The 20,905-nt window shown below is 43.1% G+C and overlaps 1 protein-coding gene across 5 annotated transcripts in view; it reads left to right on the forward strand.

Moving 5' to 3' along the window:
• The window catches only part of LOC140465746 (thyroid hormone receptor alpha-like), a 360,010-nt gene that overhangs the window by 329,158 nt on the left and 9,947 nt on the right, over positions 1-20,905 (forward strand). For all 5 annotated transcript variants that reach the window (XM_072561447.1, XM_072561443.1, XM_072561446.1 and 2 more), the window contains 2 exons: positions 8,769-8,974; positions 19,929-20,075. In XM_072561447.1, the coding sequence (XP_072417548.1) occupies positions 8,769-8,974; positions 19,929-20,075 (353 nt within the window). The remainder of the gene's footprint in view (positions 1-8,768; positions 8,975-19,928; positions 20,076-20,905) is intronic.

Below are 20,905 nucleotides of genomic sequence, written 5' to 3' on the forward strand. Positions count from 1 at the left end.
CTGCAAACTTGCTGACCCATCCTTCAATCCCCTCATCCAAGTCATTAATAAAAATTACAAACACTAGAGGCCCAAGGACAGAGCCCTGTGGAACACTACTCACCACAGACTTCCAGGCAGAATATTTTCCTTCTATTACCACTCATTTCTTCTGTTGGCCAGCCAGTTCTATATCCAGACAGCTAAGTTCCCCTGTATCCCATTCCTCCTGACCTTCTGAATGAGCCTACCATGGGGAACCTTATCAAATGCCTTTCTGAAGTCTACCATGGGGAACTTTATCAAATGCCTTGCTGAAGTAGACCTGATGCAGTATAAGTTTTCTCTCTCAATTAATACAATTCGCCTGGATTTCTTTCCTGTTTTATTAGTTTTGCTATTGCCCTCCTTTATAGATCTTCAGAAGTTCACTTATCCTTTTGAGCAAAAAGTGAACTATCAGCCAAATAAGGAGTAGGAATTCCCCATGCAGCTACCAAGATGTCTTAGAAACCCCTTCCCTTCCACTGATGTAAAAACTATCACACTCTTAGTTATATTGGTTACGATGATTGCACTATACTCATGTTAACAAATATTAATTCAATAGCCCCAGCACAGATGGTTAGCAGGGCTTTAGTTTGCATTTCCATATATTCTTGAAGGCATCAGGACAGGTAGATAAGGTGGTGAAGAATTATGGGATTATGGGATACTTGCCTTTATTAGTCAAGGCATTGAATACAAGAGGAAGGAGATTATTATAGAGCTGTATATAACATTATTTAGTCCACAACTAGAGTGCTGTGTGCAGTTTTGGTCGCCACACTATAGGAAGGATGTGATTATACTAGAGAGTGTCCAGAGGAAATTCACCAGGATGTTGGCAAGGCTGGAAGGTTTTAGCTATGAACAGAGACTGGGGTTATTTTCCTATGAGCAGAGATGGCTGAGGGGGCTGGATCTGACTGATGTGTACAAAGTTCTGTGGGGCAGACATGTTAAATGGTAGCGAGTTTTAAGAAGATTTGTAGCTCAGGTTGAGGTTCTGATGTTAGCCGAGCTGGAAGGCTCCAGCACAGCGAGCAAACTTACATCCATGGTAGATGGTGACAAACCTTTCCCCTTAGTTGAGGGATCAGTAACCAGAGAACAGTTTTAAGGTGAGGAGCAGGAGGTTTAGAAGGGATTTGAGGATTTGTTTTTCACCCAGACGGCTGTGGGTAACTGGAACTCATTGCCTAAAAGCTGTGGAGGAGGGAACCTTCACATCATTTAAGAACTATTTAGATGAGCACTTGAAATGCCACAGCACACAATACTGCAGGGAGAAAGTGGGGACTGCAGATGCTGGAGATCAGATCGAGAGTGCGGTGCTGGAAAAGCACAGCAAGTCAGGCAGCATCCAAGGAGCAAGAGAATCAATGTTTTAGGCATAAGCCCTTCATCAGGAATCCTCGACACAACACCACACTCTCGACACAATGCCATAGGCCAACTTCTGGAAAATGGGGATAGAATCGTTGGATGTTTGATGACCAGTGCAGACATGATAAGGGTTTTCTGAGCTGTAAAATTCTATGACTCTACCCACCAAGGAACCAGCACAGAATTGATGGGCTGAATGTTTTCCTCCTGGCCTGTATTGCCCCATGCAGCACTATATGTCTTTGCCTTGATTTCACTGGCACCATATGGAAAGGATTAATCATTGACCTGAAGTCTGCTAATGTTTGACTGCTATTACAATTGACTTCTATTTGTGTCCACCCCTTTGTGGGCAGGTAAGAGTTAATTTAAATGCAGTGACCACCAAACCATGTGATCTTTAATCAGTGGCCAGTTGAGTCACTGCAGTGATGACATGCCAGTGTGTTCTGCAGAGAACTATCCCGTTAAGACATTGGAATAGACTTGTGTGGAATGGATTAAATCAGAGATGGCTAGAACTAAAGGTTTCATTTGGTGAAATAACCCCTATCTGTATCAGGATTGTAACTTCGACAGGGCAACCAAGTAATGAATCAGCCACTGGATAAAGGTTCTTGTTGAAACCAAGTGAAAGGTCAAGGCAGTCGTCTTTTTGAAATCTGTGAATGTGGAGCTGACCTACATAATGCAGAATTGTGTAGATTGTCCTGTGGTAGAGGAAGAATATGGAAAAAGTAGGTGTTTTTAATTAGGATTTAGATTGATAAAGTTTGATCAGCTTGCATTCTGACATCGGAACAATTGAGTCTCTCAAATAATCGCGCAGGTTTTTTTGCAAGCACAATGTTTGAAGGGAATGTTAACATACTGTATACTTAATTAACGTGTGACAACTGCTATTCATTATTTACAGACCTTATTGGTTTGAGAAGTAAGTTGTTTGTGCGGGCAGACCAATAGCTTTCAGGGTAAATGTCTTTGTACCAAATCTGTTAAAGTTCAGGCATCTTTGTCATGTTGAGTTCTGTTTTGGGGAATGCAGGAAGGCAGTGCTTTATTGCTTTAGTCCTTCTCTATTTTTCTCTCTGTGACTGACTGCCAGCTCAAAATGATGACATTTTTCTTGGCAAGAACATGTCCTTGTCCAACAATTGGGTTGAATTTCAGCCAAAACCAAAACTTAACAGCCAGAAAGTCCTGTTAAATCGCCTTCAAAATTGACCCATATTAAACATAAATCAGATACAAGTGTATAGACCAGAGAGTAGGGAACATTTGTTCATCTCTTACCTGGAGAGTTCACTGGCCTCTCATGTGGGATAGCGCTGTTTTGAAAGAGAGAAGACAACTCTTTAACTCAATATATAGTTCGGAACAGAATTAGGCCATTGAGTCTGCTCTGCCATTGATCATGACTGATATGTTTCTCAACCCCATTCTCCTGCCTTCTCCCCACTACCTTAGATGCCCTTTATTAATGGCGATCCTTACTATTTCTGTCTTAAATGCACTCAATGGCTTGGCCTCCAGCCTCCTGTGGCAAAGAGTTCCCATAGATTCACCACCCTCTGGCTGAAGAAATTCCCTCCTGTCTCAGTTCTAAACCATCATCCCTTCACGCCGAGGCTGTGCCCTTGGTTCCTGCTAGTGGAAACATCTTATCCACATCCACCCCATCTAGGCCTCTCAGTATTCTGTAACTTTCAATGAGGGCTCCCCTTCATCCTTCTAAATTCCATCATGTACAGACCCAGAGTCCTCAACTTCTCCCTCATATAACATCCCTGGGATCATTCTTGAGAATGATAAACATTGTCATCATGGCTACAAAGAGAGGTAAGTTTAGTTTTATTCATTCATGATGTATTGGTGTCACTGGCTGGGCCAACATTTAGTTACAGTCCCTGATAGCCCTGGAGAAGGTGGTGATGACCTGCCTCATTGAGCTTCTGCAGTCCATGTAGCATTGCTGTCAACAGAGTTGCAGTATTTTGACAGTGAATTTAGGTTAGATTAGAGCCCCTACAGTGTGGGAACAGGCCCTTCAGCCAACAAGTCCACATCAACCCTCTGAAGAATAACCCACCCAGTCCTATTTCCCCCTGACTAATGCACCTCGCCTTATGGGCGATTTAGTATGGCCAATTCACTTGACCTGCATATCTTTGGATTGTGGGAGAAAACCCACGCAGACATGGGGAGAATGTGCCAATTCCACACAGACAGTTGCCCGAGGCTGGAATCGAACCCTGGTCCCTGGTGCTGTGAGGCACAGTGCTAACCACTGAGCCACTGTGCCACCCCGTATCTCCAAGGTCTCCAGTCCCGAAGGTGCAGCCCCGAGGGAACGCGTTCCTGAAGCCATCACAAAGAAAGCTCACACAGAATTGGTGGAGAATGTAAGGAAAATGAGGTCAACAGGTCAACAGCCTGATTACTCTTTTTAAAAATGCAACATGACTGCTCATCTTCCAGGCTTATGGAAACCAACCTGTCACAAAATCACAACATCAGCCTGATAGATTAATATCAAGTAGAGGAAAAGTCTCGTCTCAAAAGAACAATGTATTTTAATGTGTAATTTTAAGGAAGTTCTGAAAGTCTGTGGACCCCACCAGCCCACCCCTTTCACTTTGTGGCATGAGCTGTCCACGCACGGTCAACTTGGCCTCACTGCTCAAACAAACCCTTTCTTTTCCAATCTGAGGTAAAGTTTGCAATCTGAACCCTGGGCATGAGCCAGCTGTTACTTGGCAGATGTGATCACACCAGCTATTTGCAAAAACAAAATGTGTGAACGGTCTCCAGAACATTCAGTCCACAAACATTCCCGCAAGCTGTGCGTATCCTAGTCTGGAAAGGGTTTGGTTTAGATTCGGGTAATGTCTGAATTTAAATCTACTTAAAGTGCACCCATGCATAGTATTAGCATTTTAATCCTCTTTAGATTTGAGCGCAGTGGGACAATGCAAGCTTTTAGAGCACTTATAAATTCTTGAAGCAACAGATGAGAGAATCACAACCAGGGCCGTTTTTTTCATGTATATCTGTGAGCCAAAATTGACTGCAAAAGATTGGTCACAGGCAAAGAACTCTTACAAGCATCCACAGAAAGACTGAAAAGTCCAAGTATTTCCATGGGCCCTGAGTGCTGGACTCTACAAGTGCATGTTGTGCTGCAGAGTCTCTCAGTTATAAACATCCCCAAGAATCTGTGCTGTATGCTGTCTCTGAGGAGAGAGAAACAGAATTAACAGTTCAGAGTGTGACGCTGGAAAAGCACAGCAGGTCAGACAGCAGCCAAGGAGCAGGAGCATCAAGTTGAAGGGCTCTTGCCCGAAACGTGGATTCTCCTGCTGCTCGGATGCCTGCCTGACCGGCTGTGCTTTTCCAGCACCACATTCTTGACTCTGATCTCCAGCATCTGCAGTCCGCACTTTCTCTGAGAATTAACAGTTGAGGCCAGGGATCAATTAGCAGAACTGGGAAAAGTTGTGGATGTGAACCAGCTTTAAGCAAAGGGCAGAAGCAAAGAAGGAAGGAAACAGAAGATCGATGATAGAATGGAAAACAGGGGAGGCTACAGCATGAAGGCTCCTGCATGAAACGTCGACTCTCCTGCTCCTCAGATGCTCCCGGACCTGCTGTGCTTTTTCCAGCACCACACCCTATCTACTCTGAGGAGACAGCAAAGCCAATATCGATCATCCAAAAAAAAGAGGAGCCCCAATTGTGTATTAGAACACAAATTTAGGGGGAAATTCACCAGTATCTGTGGAAAAAAAAGCAGAATTTATGCGCAGTGTCCCTTCATTTTGTTTCAGATTTCTATCATCCACAGTCCTCTGGCATTTTCACTATTGTATACGATTACTTTAGGAGCTGTGTTGCTTTAAGGTATGCTGATGAGAAGTTGGAGGGGAGTTAAAGTGTACTGCAAAAGTTTCTGTTGATGTGTGAAAGGAAGAAAGATTAGCAAGAATAATCTTTGACCCAATGCAAGTGGGGAGTTGAGAATTTACAGTGAAGAACAAGGGCATGGTGGAGAAACTTGCATGGTGGCTCAATGGTTAGCACTGCTGCCTCGCAGCACCAGGGTCCCAGGTTTGATTCCAGCCTCCAGTGACTAGAGTTTGCACATTCTCCCCGTGTTTGTGCAGGTTTTCTCCGGGTGCTCCGGTTTCCTCCCACAGTCCAAAGATGTGCAGGTCAGGTGAATTGACCATGCTAAATTGCCCACAGTGTTAGGTGCATTAGTCAGAGGGAAATGGGTCTGGGTGGGTTACTCTTTGGAGGGTCAGTGTGGACTTGTTGGGCCGAAGGGCCTGTTTCCACACTGTAGGGAATGTAATCTAATTTTGTGTCTATCCACACGGGAAAATCACCCAGAAATATTAATTAACTGAAGAACTTGTGGAAGGATAAGGGTTGGGCTTTCTTAACCGAAGGGCTAAAAGAAATTAGTATTAGCAAAGAGGAAATATTAGCTGAATTGAGAGTAGATAACTCTCCTGCATCAGACCAAATTCATCCAAGAGATTCAGGGAAGTAGCATTAGATGTTGTGGATGTATAGGTAGTTTTTATTTGTAATTCCTTAGATTCTGAATAGGTTCCTGCTGACTGGAAAATGGCAAATGTAAACCCACTGTTTAAGAAGGGAGGAGAGGGGGAAGGTGGAGAAGGACAGAACTGTTATTTTGACGTCAGGGGTAGGGAAAATAAGAGAATCCATTGTAAGCAGGGTGGTAACTGCCCTTTGTGAAAACCATGGCAAACTGGGCAGATTCAACACGGATTTATGAAAGCTAAATCATGTTCAACAAAGTCATATTAGATCTTTTTGAGGATCCCAGGTTTGGAGAACTTGAGTTATAGGGAGAGGTTGAACAGGCTGGGGCTGTTTTCCCTGGAGAATTGGAGGCTGATGGGTAACCTTATAGAGGTTTATAAAATCATGGGGGGGCATGGATAGGGTGAATAAACAAAGTCTCTTCCCTGGGGTGAGGAATCCAGAACTAGAGGGTATAGGTTTAGTGTGAGAGGAGAAAAATTTAAAAGGGACCTCAAGAGTGACATGTGTATGGAATGAGCTGCCAGAGGAATTGGTGGAGGCTGGTACAATTCCAACATTTGAAAGGTATCTGGGTGGGTACATGAATAAGAAGGGTTTAGCGGGTTATGGGCTAAGTGCTGGCAAATGGGACTAGATTAGGTTGGGATATCTGGTCGGCATGGACAAGTTGGACTAAAGGGTCTGTTTCTGTGCTGTACATCTCTATGACTCTGTCATTTCTAGCATAAACAGCCAATAAGAGAACCAATTGAAATGATACCAAATTTGCTGATGACACTAAACCGAATGGGGTCTTAATTTATGAAGAAAATGGAAGGAGCCTTGTAGAGAACTTGGCCAGCAAGTTTCACATCTTTACCACTTTGTCTGGATAAAGAAGTAACTCCTGACTTCCTTCCTTAATTGTTTAATGATGATCTTACAGTGATGTTTTCTAGTTTTATACAGGACCTTCAGTGTTCACAGTACCCCAAGGGTAATCTAACTAATGTTCAGCAGGTCTGGCAGCATCTACAGAGAGAAATCATTTTGGGTCCAATGACCTTTCTTCAGAACTCTCTGCAGATGCTGCCTATTGAGCTTTTCCAGCAATTTCTGTTTTTTGTTTCTGATGTACGGCATCCGTAGTTCGTTTGGTTTATATTTTGTAACCTAACTAACTTTTGATTAGAACTACCTCCCCTGCTTATTAATTCTGTCCCTCACAAAAGAAATGCTAATTCTGTCTTGCTTTTGTTTCACTTTACTGGCCGATGTCACAATTTTTACTGCTTTAGTCATTTGATATTATAGGACTTTGAATATTTCTGGAAAAAAGAGTCAACGATCAAAGTGTTTCATAAGAAAACAAATTTTTAAAGAAGGAACAAAAATTTGTACTGTGTTATGATCCCAAGTCAGATACCAGATTGAAATCTGGTTTGATAGATCATCTTTTGGTTTTGTTTAATGTAACCAGGTGATTTGTAACTGAAATGCAAGCACACAATGTTACAGATTTGGTTTTAACGATAAAACAGGAGTTTATCCATCAAAGGAAAAGAAGATAAGATAGAATGAACCAAGCTATTTATATAATATACAATTTGAACAATTTCAAAACACATAATAAAGCAAAAGCCTATCAATCCTGACATTAGTTACTTTACAGTACTTAAATACCAGAGAGTTCCCTCATCTATTGCATCTATAGGTTTGATTTAACTTGTTTCTTTCAATTCCTGGTTTGGAGAGCTTGACAGCTTTTTGCTTGCTTTGTAACACAAATTAGTTTAAACTTTCTAAGCTTCAAATAAGCCCTTCAGAGTTCTAACTAAACACTTATGGTTCTGGAATAATCATACCAAAACGTTTACACTCCGGTAAGCTATTGTTCTGAAACAGTTCCTTTCTGCAGAATAAACTGTTCTTACATCTAACCTCAAACAGTCTTCTATGAACTGAAATCAAACCTATGGGTATTTCTCCTAAGCAATAAAAGAAATCAATTCCTGATTCTTCTAAACCAAAAGCAAGCTAATGGTTTTAATCTTTACTCTGTTTAATTGTAAAACTTTCATAATGCAAATAAATCCCCATTATCACTCCAGGAGATGTTCTCTCTCACACATGCTTGTTTAAAAATCATGGCTCCAGAAAGACTGACAAGTGAATCATTAAACCCCACCCTACCTTATATATGGACCAAACCCACATGCCACTAGTTCAAAATTCAAACTCTTAAAATAAATGGTAAGGGTATACAGAACAACCTCGGTTATCCAACCATCAATTATCCAAATATCAGATTATGCAACCAAGATCTCAAGGTCCCGTAAAAATGTTATCTGTTATCTGAACAATCAGTTATCCGAAGAAAATACACCCCACCTATCACATTTGGTTAATCGGGGTTGTTCTGTATATAGATCACACAACTGCATGAGAAATATAATGCTGATTTGTTGGCAAGTAAACTCTGATTGTTCAACGCATTTATTTATGTCAAAGAGCAGTCATCCCTAAACTTTTATACAAATCCAAAAACTAACACTTTGAACATTTGAGACCAACCATGGGACTTGGGTGCTTTCACTCCTTTTATCACCCTACCCCATCATGATTTCCATTTACAAATGATTTGTGAGCTTCTTCCTTCACTCATGGCCCCTCAGTCCAGTTTTCTCACTGGTGATTAACTGCTTTGATATTTTTCCTTCACTCACTGTCGGCGCAGACTCCCTTGAAATGCCGGACACAAGGACTGACGTGAGCTGGTTTCTCTTTTCCATTCCACTGTCTAGTGGTTCTGGATGACGACAAACGCATCGCGAAGAGGAAACTGATCGAGGAGAACCGAGAGAAGCGACGGCGGGAGGAGGTGGTGAAGACCATGCAGAACAAGCCCGAACCTACTGCAGAGGAGTGGGAGTTGATCAGGGTTGCCACAGATGCGCACATGACAACCAACGCACAGGGCAGCCACTGGAAACAGAAGAGGAAATTTCTGGTAATGTTTAATGATTGAATGAATGTTAAAATTAACACAGCCTTGCAACCCTAATGCTGGCACATCCTTGATTTCTCAGGTTCCACCAAATGCAGGAAAATGTGGAGGCCTCAGTGAGGGGCCAGGAGGGGTTAACAGGGATCCTGCGGCTTGAGGGAGCCAAATTTGCTTGGGTCAAGGGTCAGGCAAGGAATAACACTCGGGCCTTAGTGTCTATCCCTGGCCTTGCTCTCTTAGCACCCCCAATTTCCCAGCATGCTCTATGCCCAGGTTCAATGGCTATGGTAGCAGCCCTGTATGTTCTCCAGTCTCAAATTCGGGGAATAAAATCCCATGTAACAGATAAGCACAACTCAAGCAGAAACTGCCAGTACATTACTAACCACGAGCGTCCAGATGACGCCAGGAACCACAAAAGGATCAGACTAAAGTTCACTTGAAGGCCAAAGTAAGATGATTACGTTTTAAAGCAGCTTCAAGCCCCAATTATTTTAAATGCGTTGGGCTCTCCTTAGTCTCTGTGGGAATCGTGCTGCTGTCTGTAATTTTTCTGGTTCCAATCCTGCCTCCGATGGGATTTCAGCCAGTGGGAATGTCAGTTTTCCGGAAGGTTAGCAGACTGATGCCGGTTGGTCAGGTTGCACCAGAGGATTCTACATGCCCACCTGCTGAAACTGTCAAATGCCCCTACTGCGGATCGCGATGCTGTATTTCCCATTGGCAGAGGATAACTGGTGGGTACAGGTTGCTGCGCCAAAGTAGGGCATCACCACACAGGGACAGGTGAGGCATGACATGTCATGTCATTCCTTTAGAATGGTTTGCATTTGCGTGGCACCTTTCCACAATGCTCAGACTTTCAATAATACGCTATGCTCAGTGGGTTACTTTTGAAGACCACTCAGTGTTGCAATGTCAGGAATGCAAGCAGCAACATGATAAATAGTGGGAATGGGCTGCCTGTAAGGGTGAAGGAAGTGAAGATGATTAATGATTTCCAAAGGAAATTGGATAGGCACCTGAAGGAAATAAAGGACGAATGGAGACAGGACTAACGAAATTATTCTACAGAGAGTTAGCATGGATTGAATGGGCCAAATGGCTTCCTTCTAAATGGTATTAATTCTGATACCAAATAATCTGTTTTATTTATACTGATTGTTGGAAAAATATTGGCCAGGACACTGGGGTGAGCTCAACTATTCTTCTGTCAAAGAATGTCATGGAATCTTTCATCTGAAAGGGCTTGGGATTCACATTCACTTGGTATAGTATGTTTCAATGATGGAACAAATGGCCAACTCCTGCTCCTGAGACAGCATTCCTGCAATACAACATCAGTCGACAACTTTTTAATCCACGTGGTAGTTATTAGCCATCCCTAATTGCCCAGAAGGAAGTTAGGAACCACCCATTTTGCTTTGGGTCTGGAGTCACATGTAGGCGAACCAGTAAGAATGAGACAAGACCTTATTGAAATGAGGAAGATTCTGAGTTTGTTTCCCTTTGTGGGAGAGTCTAGGACCCAGAGGGCATAATCTCAGAATAAGAGGCTGCCCATTTAAATCAAAGATAAGGTGGAAAGGTTTCTCTCAGAGGTTGACAATCTGTGGAATTCTTTGCCACATGGGTGTATTGTGGCTGGGTCATTCCATGTATTCAAGCCTGAGATAGCCAGGTTTTTAACCAGTAAGAGAATCAAGGGTTATAGGGAGAAAGCCGGGAAGTGGAGGTGAGGATTATCAGGTTAGCCCTGATCTCACTGAACGGTGAGGCAGACTCATGCCGAATGACTTCTGCTCCTACATCTTGTACTCTTCGAGGAATTCCCAGGGTTAGATCAATTAATGACCTTTTGATTCTTCATAGTCTCTTTTATTGTCTGTCACCTGAGAAAGTGTGAAAAATAAGCAAATGACAGATGCAAAATAATTGGGAGTTGGTGGCCATGTGATATTATCACTGGACTATTAATCCAGAGATTTAGGTAGTATTCTTGGCACCCTGGTACCAATTCTGCCACAACAGATGGTAGAATTTGAATTCAATGAAAATAATCTGGAACTCAGTATTATGGTGACCATGAATCTGTTGCCAATTGTTGGGAAACCCTCCTGATTTACTAATGTCCTTTAGCACTGCTGCCTCACAGCGCCAGGGGTCTGGGTTGATTCCAGCCTCGGGCAGCTGTCTGTTGGAATTTGCACCTTCTCCCTGTGTCTGCATGGCTTTCCTCTGGGCTTCCTGTCACAGTTCAAAGATGTGCAGGTGAATTGGCCGTGCTGAATTGCCCGTAGTGTTCAGGGATGTGTAAGTTAAGTGCATTAGTCGGGGTAAATGGAGGATAATAGGATAGGGGAATGGGTCAGGGTGGGTTACTCTTCGGAGGGTTAGTGTGGACTTTTTGGGCTGAAGGGCCTGTTTCCATGCTGTAGGGACTCTATGAAACTGTGATCCTTACCTGGTCTGGCCTCCATGTGACTCCAGACCCACAGAAATGTGATTGACTCCTAACTGCCCTCTGGACAATTAGGGATGGGCAATAAATGCTGGCCTAGTCAGTGATGCCCTCATTCCCATGAATAAATGAAGAAAAGCTGATCATTTCAATAAGATTTGCAACAGTGCTTCACCATTTTAAAGCTCTAACTACAGAACACAAAAACTACCTTCTCACTTCCTGAGACAGATCAATGAGAACAGAGAGCAGAAGGTAGAATACTGAGATACATAACGACAGGAGACTTTTGCAGGGGGTGCTCCTCCAACCACTGGTCTCTACAATGGTTTCTGGTTTCTGCAAGTTACACTGCTTTATTAAGTTTCTCAAAAAGTCCAAAGGTGCAGAAACTTCTTTCATGTCAGGGTATATATTTCTGAAGACATCAAAGTCAGGTTTTGCAGTGAGTTAATTTATACTCAGAGAATAGACTCAGGGACCTCTGACAGACGAGCAGCTCAAATTAAGAGCACAGGAAGTGATCAGGCATTGAAGGCTCTGTTCCATTTCAGAGGCTGAAGACCACAGACCTGTGCCAAGCTCAACTAACCTCTCACTTATCATGATTGAGTAATCTAATAGCCCCAATTCCACCTCCAGTTTGTTACAAATTTGAAGCAGATAAGGACTGGAATAAATAAAAACAGTGAGTGAACATCCCAGGGAGGCTGGCAGCTGCTCAAATTACAGCATCAATCCTTTCCAACTGACAAAGTCTCGAATTTCTTTTCTTTAAGCTATGGTAGAGGAAATCAGCTAGCCAATTAATATCCAGGTGCTGATTTAAAATACAGCACTGGTGAACCTACCCATTTTGTCTTCATCATTGTGTCTGGGGAATGTTCAGTTCCCAAAAACATTGAAGAGCAAATGGAGGACAAAGATCTGTCTTACACGGCATTGCTGCATCACAGCGCTAGGGACCTGACTCCCATACCTAACTGTCTGTGTGGAGTTTGCGCATTCTTCCCGTGTCTGTGTGGGTTTTCTCCAGACGCTCCGGTTTCCTCCCACAGTCCAAAGATGTGGAGAGTTAGGTGGATTGGTTTTGCTAAATTGTCCATAGGGTCCAGGGATGAGCAGGCTGGGTGGATTAGCCAGAGGAAATATGGAGGTATGGGGATGGAGGTGCTTGGTCTGAGTGAGATGCTCTTCGGAGGATTGGTATAAAGCTGGTGGGCCAAATGGCCTCTTCTGTACTGTAGAGATTCTATGAAAGGCAGAATTGATAGCACAGAAACAGGCCATTTGGTCCATCCTGGTGATGATGACGCCTTCTGGAATTGCCAATGTTCCCAGACTGCCCAGGAGTGTCCAGAAACTGAAGGTTGACGTCCAAAAACAGAAACTTGGAGAGAAAGCACAGGGTCGCTAAGATAATTAATTTATTTTTCAATTTTTCTTTTTTTATGTTTAGTAGTTATTAAAATATTGGGATGGGTTTTTTTTCTGTGCAGAGCAGTGGCAGTGTCCTGAGACCTCTGTGAATGTGTTCAATCAAAGTTAGGTCACGCTACCCCCCACTCCACTTCATCTGCTGCTGTCCCCAAATCCTTCCATTCTTCCACACACCCCAACACCACCACCACCTAAAGTTGCATCAATTTCTGAAGCTTCATCTGCAAAACAAATCCTCAATTTTTTTTAGTTGCTCTTTGGCAGAAATGTTCTGAGAGAATTTTTGATTGGTTCATAGAGTTCATCGATTCAAACAGCATGAAAATAGGTCCTTCGACTCAACCCGTCCATGCTGACTAAGTTTCCTAAACTGAACTAGTCCCATTTGCCTATGTTTGGCCCATTTCCCTCCTAGCCACGTACCTATCTTTTAAATGTTGTAATTGTACCCACCTCTACCACTTCCTCTCGCAGCTCGTCTATGCACGCACCACCCTCTGTGAGAAATAGTTGCCCCTCAGATCCATTTTAAATCTTACCCCTCTCAAATAAAACATATGCCCTTTAGCTTGTAAGGGGCCATGATACCCTAGGCAAATAAAAAAGGGCCTTACTTTCATTGTCTTCAAGTAAGTTATCACTTGGCTCTTTATTAAGTAGTATAAGGAGCTCTCTGTGAAGGTCTAGTGGTGCACTGACCATAAGATGTGGAAGCAAAAGTAGGCCAGACAGTTTGCTCTGCCGTTCAGTGAGATCATGGTTGATCTGATAATCCTCAACTTAATTTTTCTACCTCATAATCTTTGAATCCCTTACTTACTTAAAAATCTACCTTGTTCCTTTGTTTTCATCTACAGGTCAGCACAGTGGCTCAATGGGTAGCACTGCTCCCTCTCAGTCCAGAGACCCGGGTTCGATTCCACCCCTGGGTGACTGTGTGGAGTTTGCACATTCTTCCCCGTGTCTGCGTGGGTTTCCTCCGGGTGCTCCAGTTTCCTCCCACAGTCCAAAGATATGTAGGTCAGGTGGACTGGCCAGTGTTCAGGGATGTGCAGGCTTGATGGATTAGCCCTGGGAAAGGCAGGGTTACAGGGATAGGGTAGGGGATGCTCTTTGCAGGGTCAATTTTGACATGATGGGCTGAATGGCCTGCTTCCACATTGTAAGGATTCTATCTTCAAAAGAACTACTTGGTGAATCACAGTGATACCTTTGAGAGACTTGTAATGTTGAACCCCACATTATGAGAGACCCAATTTGCATCAATGCACATCAGAATCCTGTAGAGGAACAGGAATTGGTCATTTGTCATTTTTGACCAGTCCCCAGGTGAAGTTCCCCAAGTTATTATAGCTCCAAATGGGATACCCCAAACTGTCAAGCTCCTGGGTGAGGATGGATAAATTGGCTCCCCTTCCTTATTAACCACCTTGGTTAGCTATAACAAGGTTAATTTACACAGGATCCCTTCACTTATGAAGACCTTTCTCTCAGACCAAGTGAATTTATTTTTTACAAGTAACCAATTTGACTAGGTTTTCTTAAGTTTATTAATTACTCAAAAAGAGAATAAATAATATCACTATGTAGATACACACAGATTTGAAATGAGAAGTAAGTCCAAAACAAAGGTAAAAGTCAAAAAACATTAGGTCCGGGCTTTGTGAGCCATTTGTGAAGAGTAGATACTGAAATGTTAACAGTTGACCAGTTGGTTTTAGAATTATTGCCTTTGTAGGTTAGTCAAAATCTTTTTGTCCTTCCTTCTTTTGAAAATCATTGCCTGATAGTACTCAGAGCCAGGCCCTCCTCTTATCCTGTTTCTTTTTGACTGGCTTGCTGGCTTCCAGCCACCAAAGTGAGAGAGTCCGTTTCTTGCACCGCACAGCTGTCTATGGGCAGTTCTTCGATTGCGACCTTCCCAGCTCACTAGTACACCTTCTCCCACGAGCACACATAGACTAGAGTTATCAGTTGTGGTGTAATCTTGGAAGGTGAAGCCATACGCATCTCTCACCCAGATTGCTGTCTTTTTTCTGACATTTTCACACTATGAAATAACTGCTGTCAGTTTGTATTATATTTTTACCTTTTAAGTCCATCCCTTTGAGACTTCCTTGACACTTTGTTAGGCATGACATTCTAGGATCTCTCTCATGCTTCAGCCAGCCACTAAATTTATACTCGTAGTCACCTTGACTGAATCAATCATCTTTTAACAAAAATGTAGATGAATTAAAATTCGATGTGTCTACATGTAGTCTGAGTCATGACAGTTTAGCCCATTGAGTGTATTCCAAGAGTTCCAAACCTCTACGACCCTTTGATACGCAGACGTGGTTCCTAACTTCATTCATAGAGTCATAGAGATGTACAGCATGGAAACAGACCCTTCGGTTCAACCCGTCCATGCCGACCAGATATCCCAACCCAATCTAGTCCCACTTGCCAGCACCCGGCCCATATCCCTCCAAACCCTTCCTAATCATATACCCATCCAAATGCCTCTTAAATGTTGCAATTGTACCAGCCTTCGCCACTTCCTCCAGCAGCTCATTCCATACACGTACCACCCTCTGCGTGAAAAAGTTGCCCCTTAGGTCTCTTTTATATCTTTCCCCTCTCACCCTAAACCTCTGCCCTCTAGTTCTGGACTCCCCGATCCCAGGGAAAAGTCTTTGTCTATTTATCCTATCCATGCCCCTCATAATTTTGTAAACCTCTATAAGGTCACCCCTCAGCCTCTGACGCTCCAGGGAAAACAGCCCCAACCTGTTCAGCCTCTCCCTGTCGCTCAAATCCTCCAACCCTGGCAACATCCTTGTAAATCTTTTCTGAACCTTTTCAAGTTTCACAACATCTTTCCGATAGGGAGGAGACCAGAATTGCATGCAATATTCCAACAGTGGCCTAACCAATGTCATGTACAGCCACAACATGACCTCCCAACTCCTGTACTCAATACTCTGACCAATAAAGGAAAGCATGCCAAACGCCTTCTTCACTATCCTATCTACCTGCGACTCCACTTTCAAGGAGCTATGAACCTGCACTCCAAGGTCTCTTTGTTTAGTAACACTCCCTAGGACCTTACCATTAAGTGTATAAGTCATGCTAAGATTTGCTTTCCCAAAATGCAGCACCTTGCAGTTATCTGAATTAAACTCCATCTGCCACGTCTCAGCCCATTGGCCCATCTGGTCCAGATCCTGTTGTAATCTGAGGTAACCCTCTTCACTGTCCACTACACCTCCAATTTTGGTGTCAACTGCAAACTTACTAACTGTATCTCTTATGCTCGCACCCAAATCATTTATGTAAATGACAAAAAGTAGAAGAGGCCCAGCACCGATCCTTGTGGCACTCCACTGGTCACAGGCCTCCAGTCTGAAAAACAACCCTCCACCACCACCCTCTGTCTTCTACCTTTGAGCCAGTTCTGCATCCAAATGGCTAGTTCTCCCTGTATTCCATGAGATCTAACCTTGCTAATCAGTCTCCCATGGGGAACCTTGTCAAACGCCTTACTGAAGTCCATATAGATCACATCTACTGCTCTGCCCTCATCAATCCTCTTTGTTACTTCTTCAAAAAACTCAATCAAGTTTGTGAGACATGATTTCCCACGCAAGCCATGTTGACTATCCCAAATCAGTCCTTGCCTTTCCAAATACATGTACATCCTGTCCCTCAGGATTCCCTCCAACAACTTGCCCACCACCGAGGTCAGGCTCACCGGTCTATAGTTCCCTGGCTTGTCTTTACCACCCTTCTTAAACAGTGGCACCACGTTTGCCAACTTCCAGTCTTCCGGCACCTCACCTGTGACTATCAATGATACAAATATCTCAGCAAGAGGCCCAGCAATCACTTTTCTAGCTTCCCACAGAGTTCTTGGGTACACCTGATCAGGTCCTGGGGATTTATCCACTTTTAACCGTTTCAAGACATCCAGCACTTCCTCCTCCTTAATCTGGACATTTTGCAAGATGTCACCATCTATTTCCCTACAGTCTATATCTTCCATATCCTTTTCCATAGTAAATACTGATGCAAAATATTCATTTAGTATCTCCCCCAATTTCTATGCCTGCACACAAAGGCCACCTTGCTGATCTTTGAGGTACCCTATTCTCTCCCTAGTTACCCTTTTGTCCTTAATATATTTGTAAAAACCCTTTGGATTCTCCTTAATTCTATTTGCCAAAGCTATCTCATGTCCTCTTTTTGCCCTCCTGATTTCCCTCTTAAGTAATACTCCTACTTTCTTTATACTCTTCTAAGAATTCACTCGATTTATCCTGTCTATACCTGACATATGCTTCCTTATTTTTCTTAACCAAACCCTCAATTTCTTTAGTCATCCAGCATTCCCTATACCTACTAGCTTTTCCTTTCACCCTGACAGGAATATACTTTCTCTGGACTCTTGTTATCTCATTTCTGAAAGCTTCCCATTTTCCAGCCGTCCCTTTACCTGCGAACATCTGTCTCCAATCAGGTTTCGAAAGTTCTTACCTAATACCGTCAAAATTGCCCCTTCTCCAATTTAGAACTTCAACTTTTAAATCTGGTCTGTCCTTTTCCATCACTATTTTAAAACGAATAGAATTATGGTCACTGGCCCCAAAGTGCTCCCCCACTGACACCTCAGTCACCTGCCCTGCCTTATTTCCCAAGAGTAGGTCAAGTTTTGCACCTTCTCTGGTAGGTACATCCACATACTGAATCAGAAAATTGTCTTGTACACACTTAAGAAATTCCCCTCCATCTAAACCTTAAACACTATGGCAGTGCCGGTCGATGTTTGGAAAGTTAAAATCCCCTACCATAACTACCCTATTATTCTTACAGAAAGCTGAGATCTCCTTACAAGTTTGTTTCTCAATTTCCCTCTGACTATTGGGGGGTCTATAACAAAATCCCAATCCCAATATTTGTCAGTTCCACCCAAATAACGTCTCTGGATATATTTCCAGGAATATCCTCCCTCAGCACAGCTATAATGCTATCCCTTATTAAAAATACCACTCCTCCTTCTCTCTTGACTCAGACACCTAGTCCCAAATTATTTATTCCTTTGTCTTAGATTTCCCAAACCAATGGAAATTGTTTCTCCTCATCTGTCTTATTGGTTCCCCTTAATACCCCTGAGATCTTCTGTCTTGATCTTTTAAATTCCAAGGAATAGCTATTCGAGGTTATGTAAACTGTATGGACACACACAATATTTCTGTGGTATTTTATCACATGGCATTTCATCAGCATCTGGCAACTCACTGAAGGCAATGATTGATTCAAAGGTTACAAGGAATCATCATTAAATGCATACCAATCTGAGAATTTGTTGGTTCTGTTGATTTCTTAACTACCTGTGGAGAGAGTACAACAGGGCTGAATGAATTGCTAAGGACAGAACCAAGAAATGTACAGCAGATATTGTGTAGAAGGGATGGGATATGCCCAGGGTTACTACAGGAAGCGAGCAAAGAGATTGCTGTGACTTTGGCGATGATCCTTGCATCCTCACTGTCCACTCGAGTAGTGCCAGATGATTGGAGGGTGGCAAATGTTATTCCCTTGTTCAAGAACGGGAATAGGCATACTCCTGGTAATTACAGACCAGTCAGTCTCACATCTGTGGTAGGTAAAGTATTGGAGAGCATTCTGAGAGACCAGATTTGTGATTACTTGGAAAACCATAGATTGATTAGAGCTAGTCAGCATGGCTTTGTGAGGGGCAATCATTCCTCACAAACCTTATTGAATTATTTGAGGATATGACAAAACACCTTGATGAAGGTTGGGCAGTAGTTGAGGTGTACATGAATTTTAGTAAGGTGTTTGATGAGGTTCCCCATGGTAGGCTCATTCAGAAAGTAAGGAGGCATGGGATACAGAGAGATCTGGCTGTCTGGATACAGAATTGGCTGGCCCATAGAAGACAGAGGGTGGTGATTAATGGAAAATATTCAGCTTGGAGTTTGGTGACCAGTAGTGTTCAGCAGGGATCTGTTCTGGGACTTCTGGTCTTTGTGATTTTTATATACCACTTGGATGAGGAAGGGTGGGTTAGTAAATTTGCAGGTGACATGAAAGTTGGTGGAGTGATGAAAAGCGTAGAGGGCTGTTGTAGGTTGCAACAGGACATTGACAGGGTGCAGAGCTGGGCTGATAAGTAGCAGATGGAGTTTAACCTGGAAAAGTGAGAAGTGATTCACTTTGGAAAGTCGAATTTGAATGCAGAATACAGGGTCGAAGGCAGAATTCTTGGCAGTGTGAAAGAACAGAGGGATCTTTAGGTCCATGTCCATAGATCTCTCAAAGTTGCCACCCAAGTCGACAGGATTGTCAAGAAGACATATGGTGTGTTGGCATTCATTAGCAGGGCAATTGAGTTTAAGGGCCGCAAGGGTATACTGCAACTCTATAGAGCTCTGGTTAGACCACACTTGGAATATTGTGTTCAATTTTGGTTGTCGCATCATCGGAAGGATGTGGAAGCTTTAGAGAGAGTGCAGAGGAGATTTACAAGGATGCTTCCTGGACTGGAGTACATGTCTTATGAAGAAAGGTTGAGGGAGCTAGGGATTTTCTAATTGGAATGAAGAAGGATGAGAGATGACTTGATAGAGTTGTCTCAAGATGATGAGAGGCATAGATAGAGTGGATAGCCAGAGACTTTTTCCTCATGGCAGAAATGTCTATCATGAGGGGGCATAATTTTAGGGTGATTGGAGGAAGGTTTAGGGAAGATGTCAGAAGTAGGTTCTTTACACAGATTGGTGGGTGCGTGGAATGCACTGCCAGCAGTGGTGGTAGAATCAGATACATCAGGGACGTTTAAGCAACTCTTGGGTAGGTACATGGATGATAGCACAATGAAGGATATGTAGGTTAGTCTGATCTTAGAGTAGGATAAAAAGCCGGCACAACATCATGGGCCGAAGGGCCTGTATTGTGCTGTACTGTTCAATGTTCGATGTTCAATAATCTTGAGTCCTATCAAGTTTCATTTCCAGGGAGAACCTCATTCTATCCACCTTATGCCCACAGCCAGAAGACATCGGCCAATCTCCAATGACTTCTACACCAGAAGGAGACAAAGTGGATCTCGAAGCCTTCAGTCAATTCACCAGGATCATCACCCCAGCCATTACCAGAGTTGTGGATTTTGCCAAAAAGCTACCAATGTTCTCGGAGGTATTTTTGTCATTGAAAATGTTCTTGACTTTGTTGGTTGTCAGGAGGGAATACAACTTCTGTTAGGCATTCTAATTCCCAGTCATCCATAAAACACTGTGATTGCCAAAATGGAATTTGGTGATATTTCAAAGACAGAATTGCTAGCACTCATGGTTGACTTGCAACTGACAGGGTTTACAGTTTCAGTTTATGCCATTTCCAACAAGCCTGAATTTCCCTCATCAATTTCTTGCACAACGAAGAGAATGGCCACAAATCTTGGAACCTGACAGTGAGTCATTACCTCTGGAAATAATCAGTGACTGAACAATCATTGCAATTCAAGTGCAAAATTCCATTGCAAAGTGCCCCGGAAATTGAGAAAGGTTGGTTGTTGGGGCTTTTTGACAGCTTACTGCCTCCAACACTCTTCACCCACCCCCAACTGGGAATTTCCTCTTCCCAAACCTCACCACTGTAGTCAGTTACTATCATCTTGAGTCAATGATTCCCCTCCTTACTGCAGTTGCTGTTGCCTACAGGTCCCATCCCATGGAAGATGACTGCAGATTCCAGGATGTGGAAACAGAAGCCCAGGTATTCCTTAGTGGAAAGGTCTAGGCATTGGAAAGCTCTCCCCTCCCTTCAGCCAGTCCCACAGCCAGAAGCACTGAGTGCTTCAGTCATGGGAGATCCTTCCTTCTCACCAATGGGCAATCAATCCTGACCTGTAAAAGTTCCCTCTGACAACCTTTCTGAATCAGTGCCTTATCGAGAGAGGCCATTCCTTCAGAACTGCCCTGAAGTCTTCAGGAATGAGAGATTACATTTTGAGAGAACAGAGGCAG

The sequence above is a fragment of the Chiloscyllium punctatum genome, chromosome 42 (genome assembly GCF_047496795.1).
Source record: "Chiloscyllium punctatum isolate Juve2018m chromosome 42, sChiPun1.3, whole genome shotgun sequence".
NCBI classification, from domain to species: Eukaryota; Metazoa; Chordata; class Chondrichthyes; order Orectolobiformes; family Hemiscylliidae; genus Chiloscyllium; species Chiloscyllium punctatum.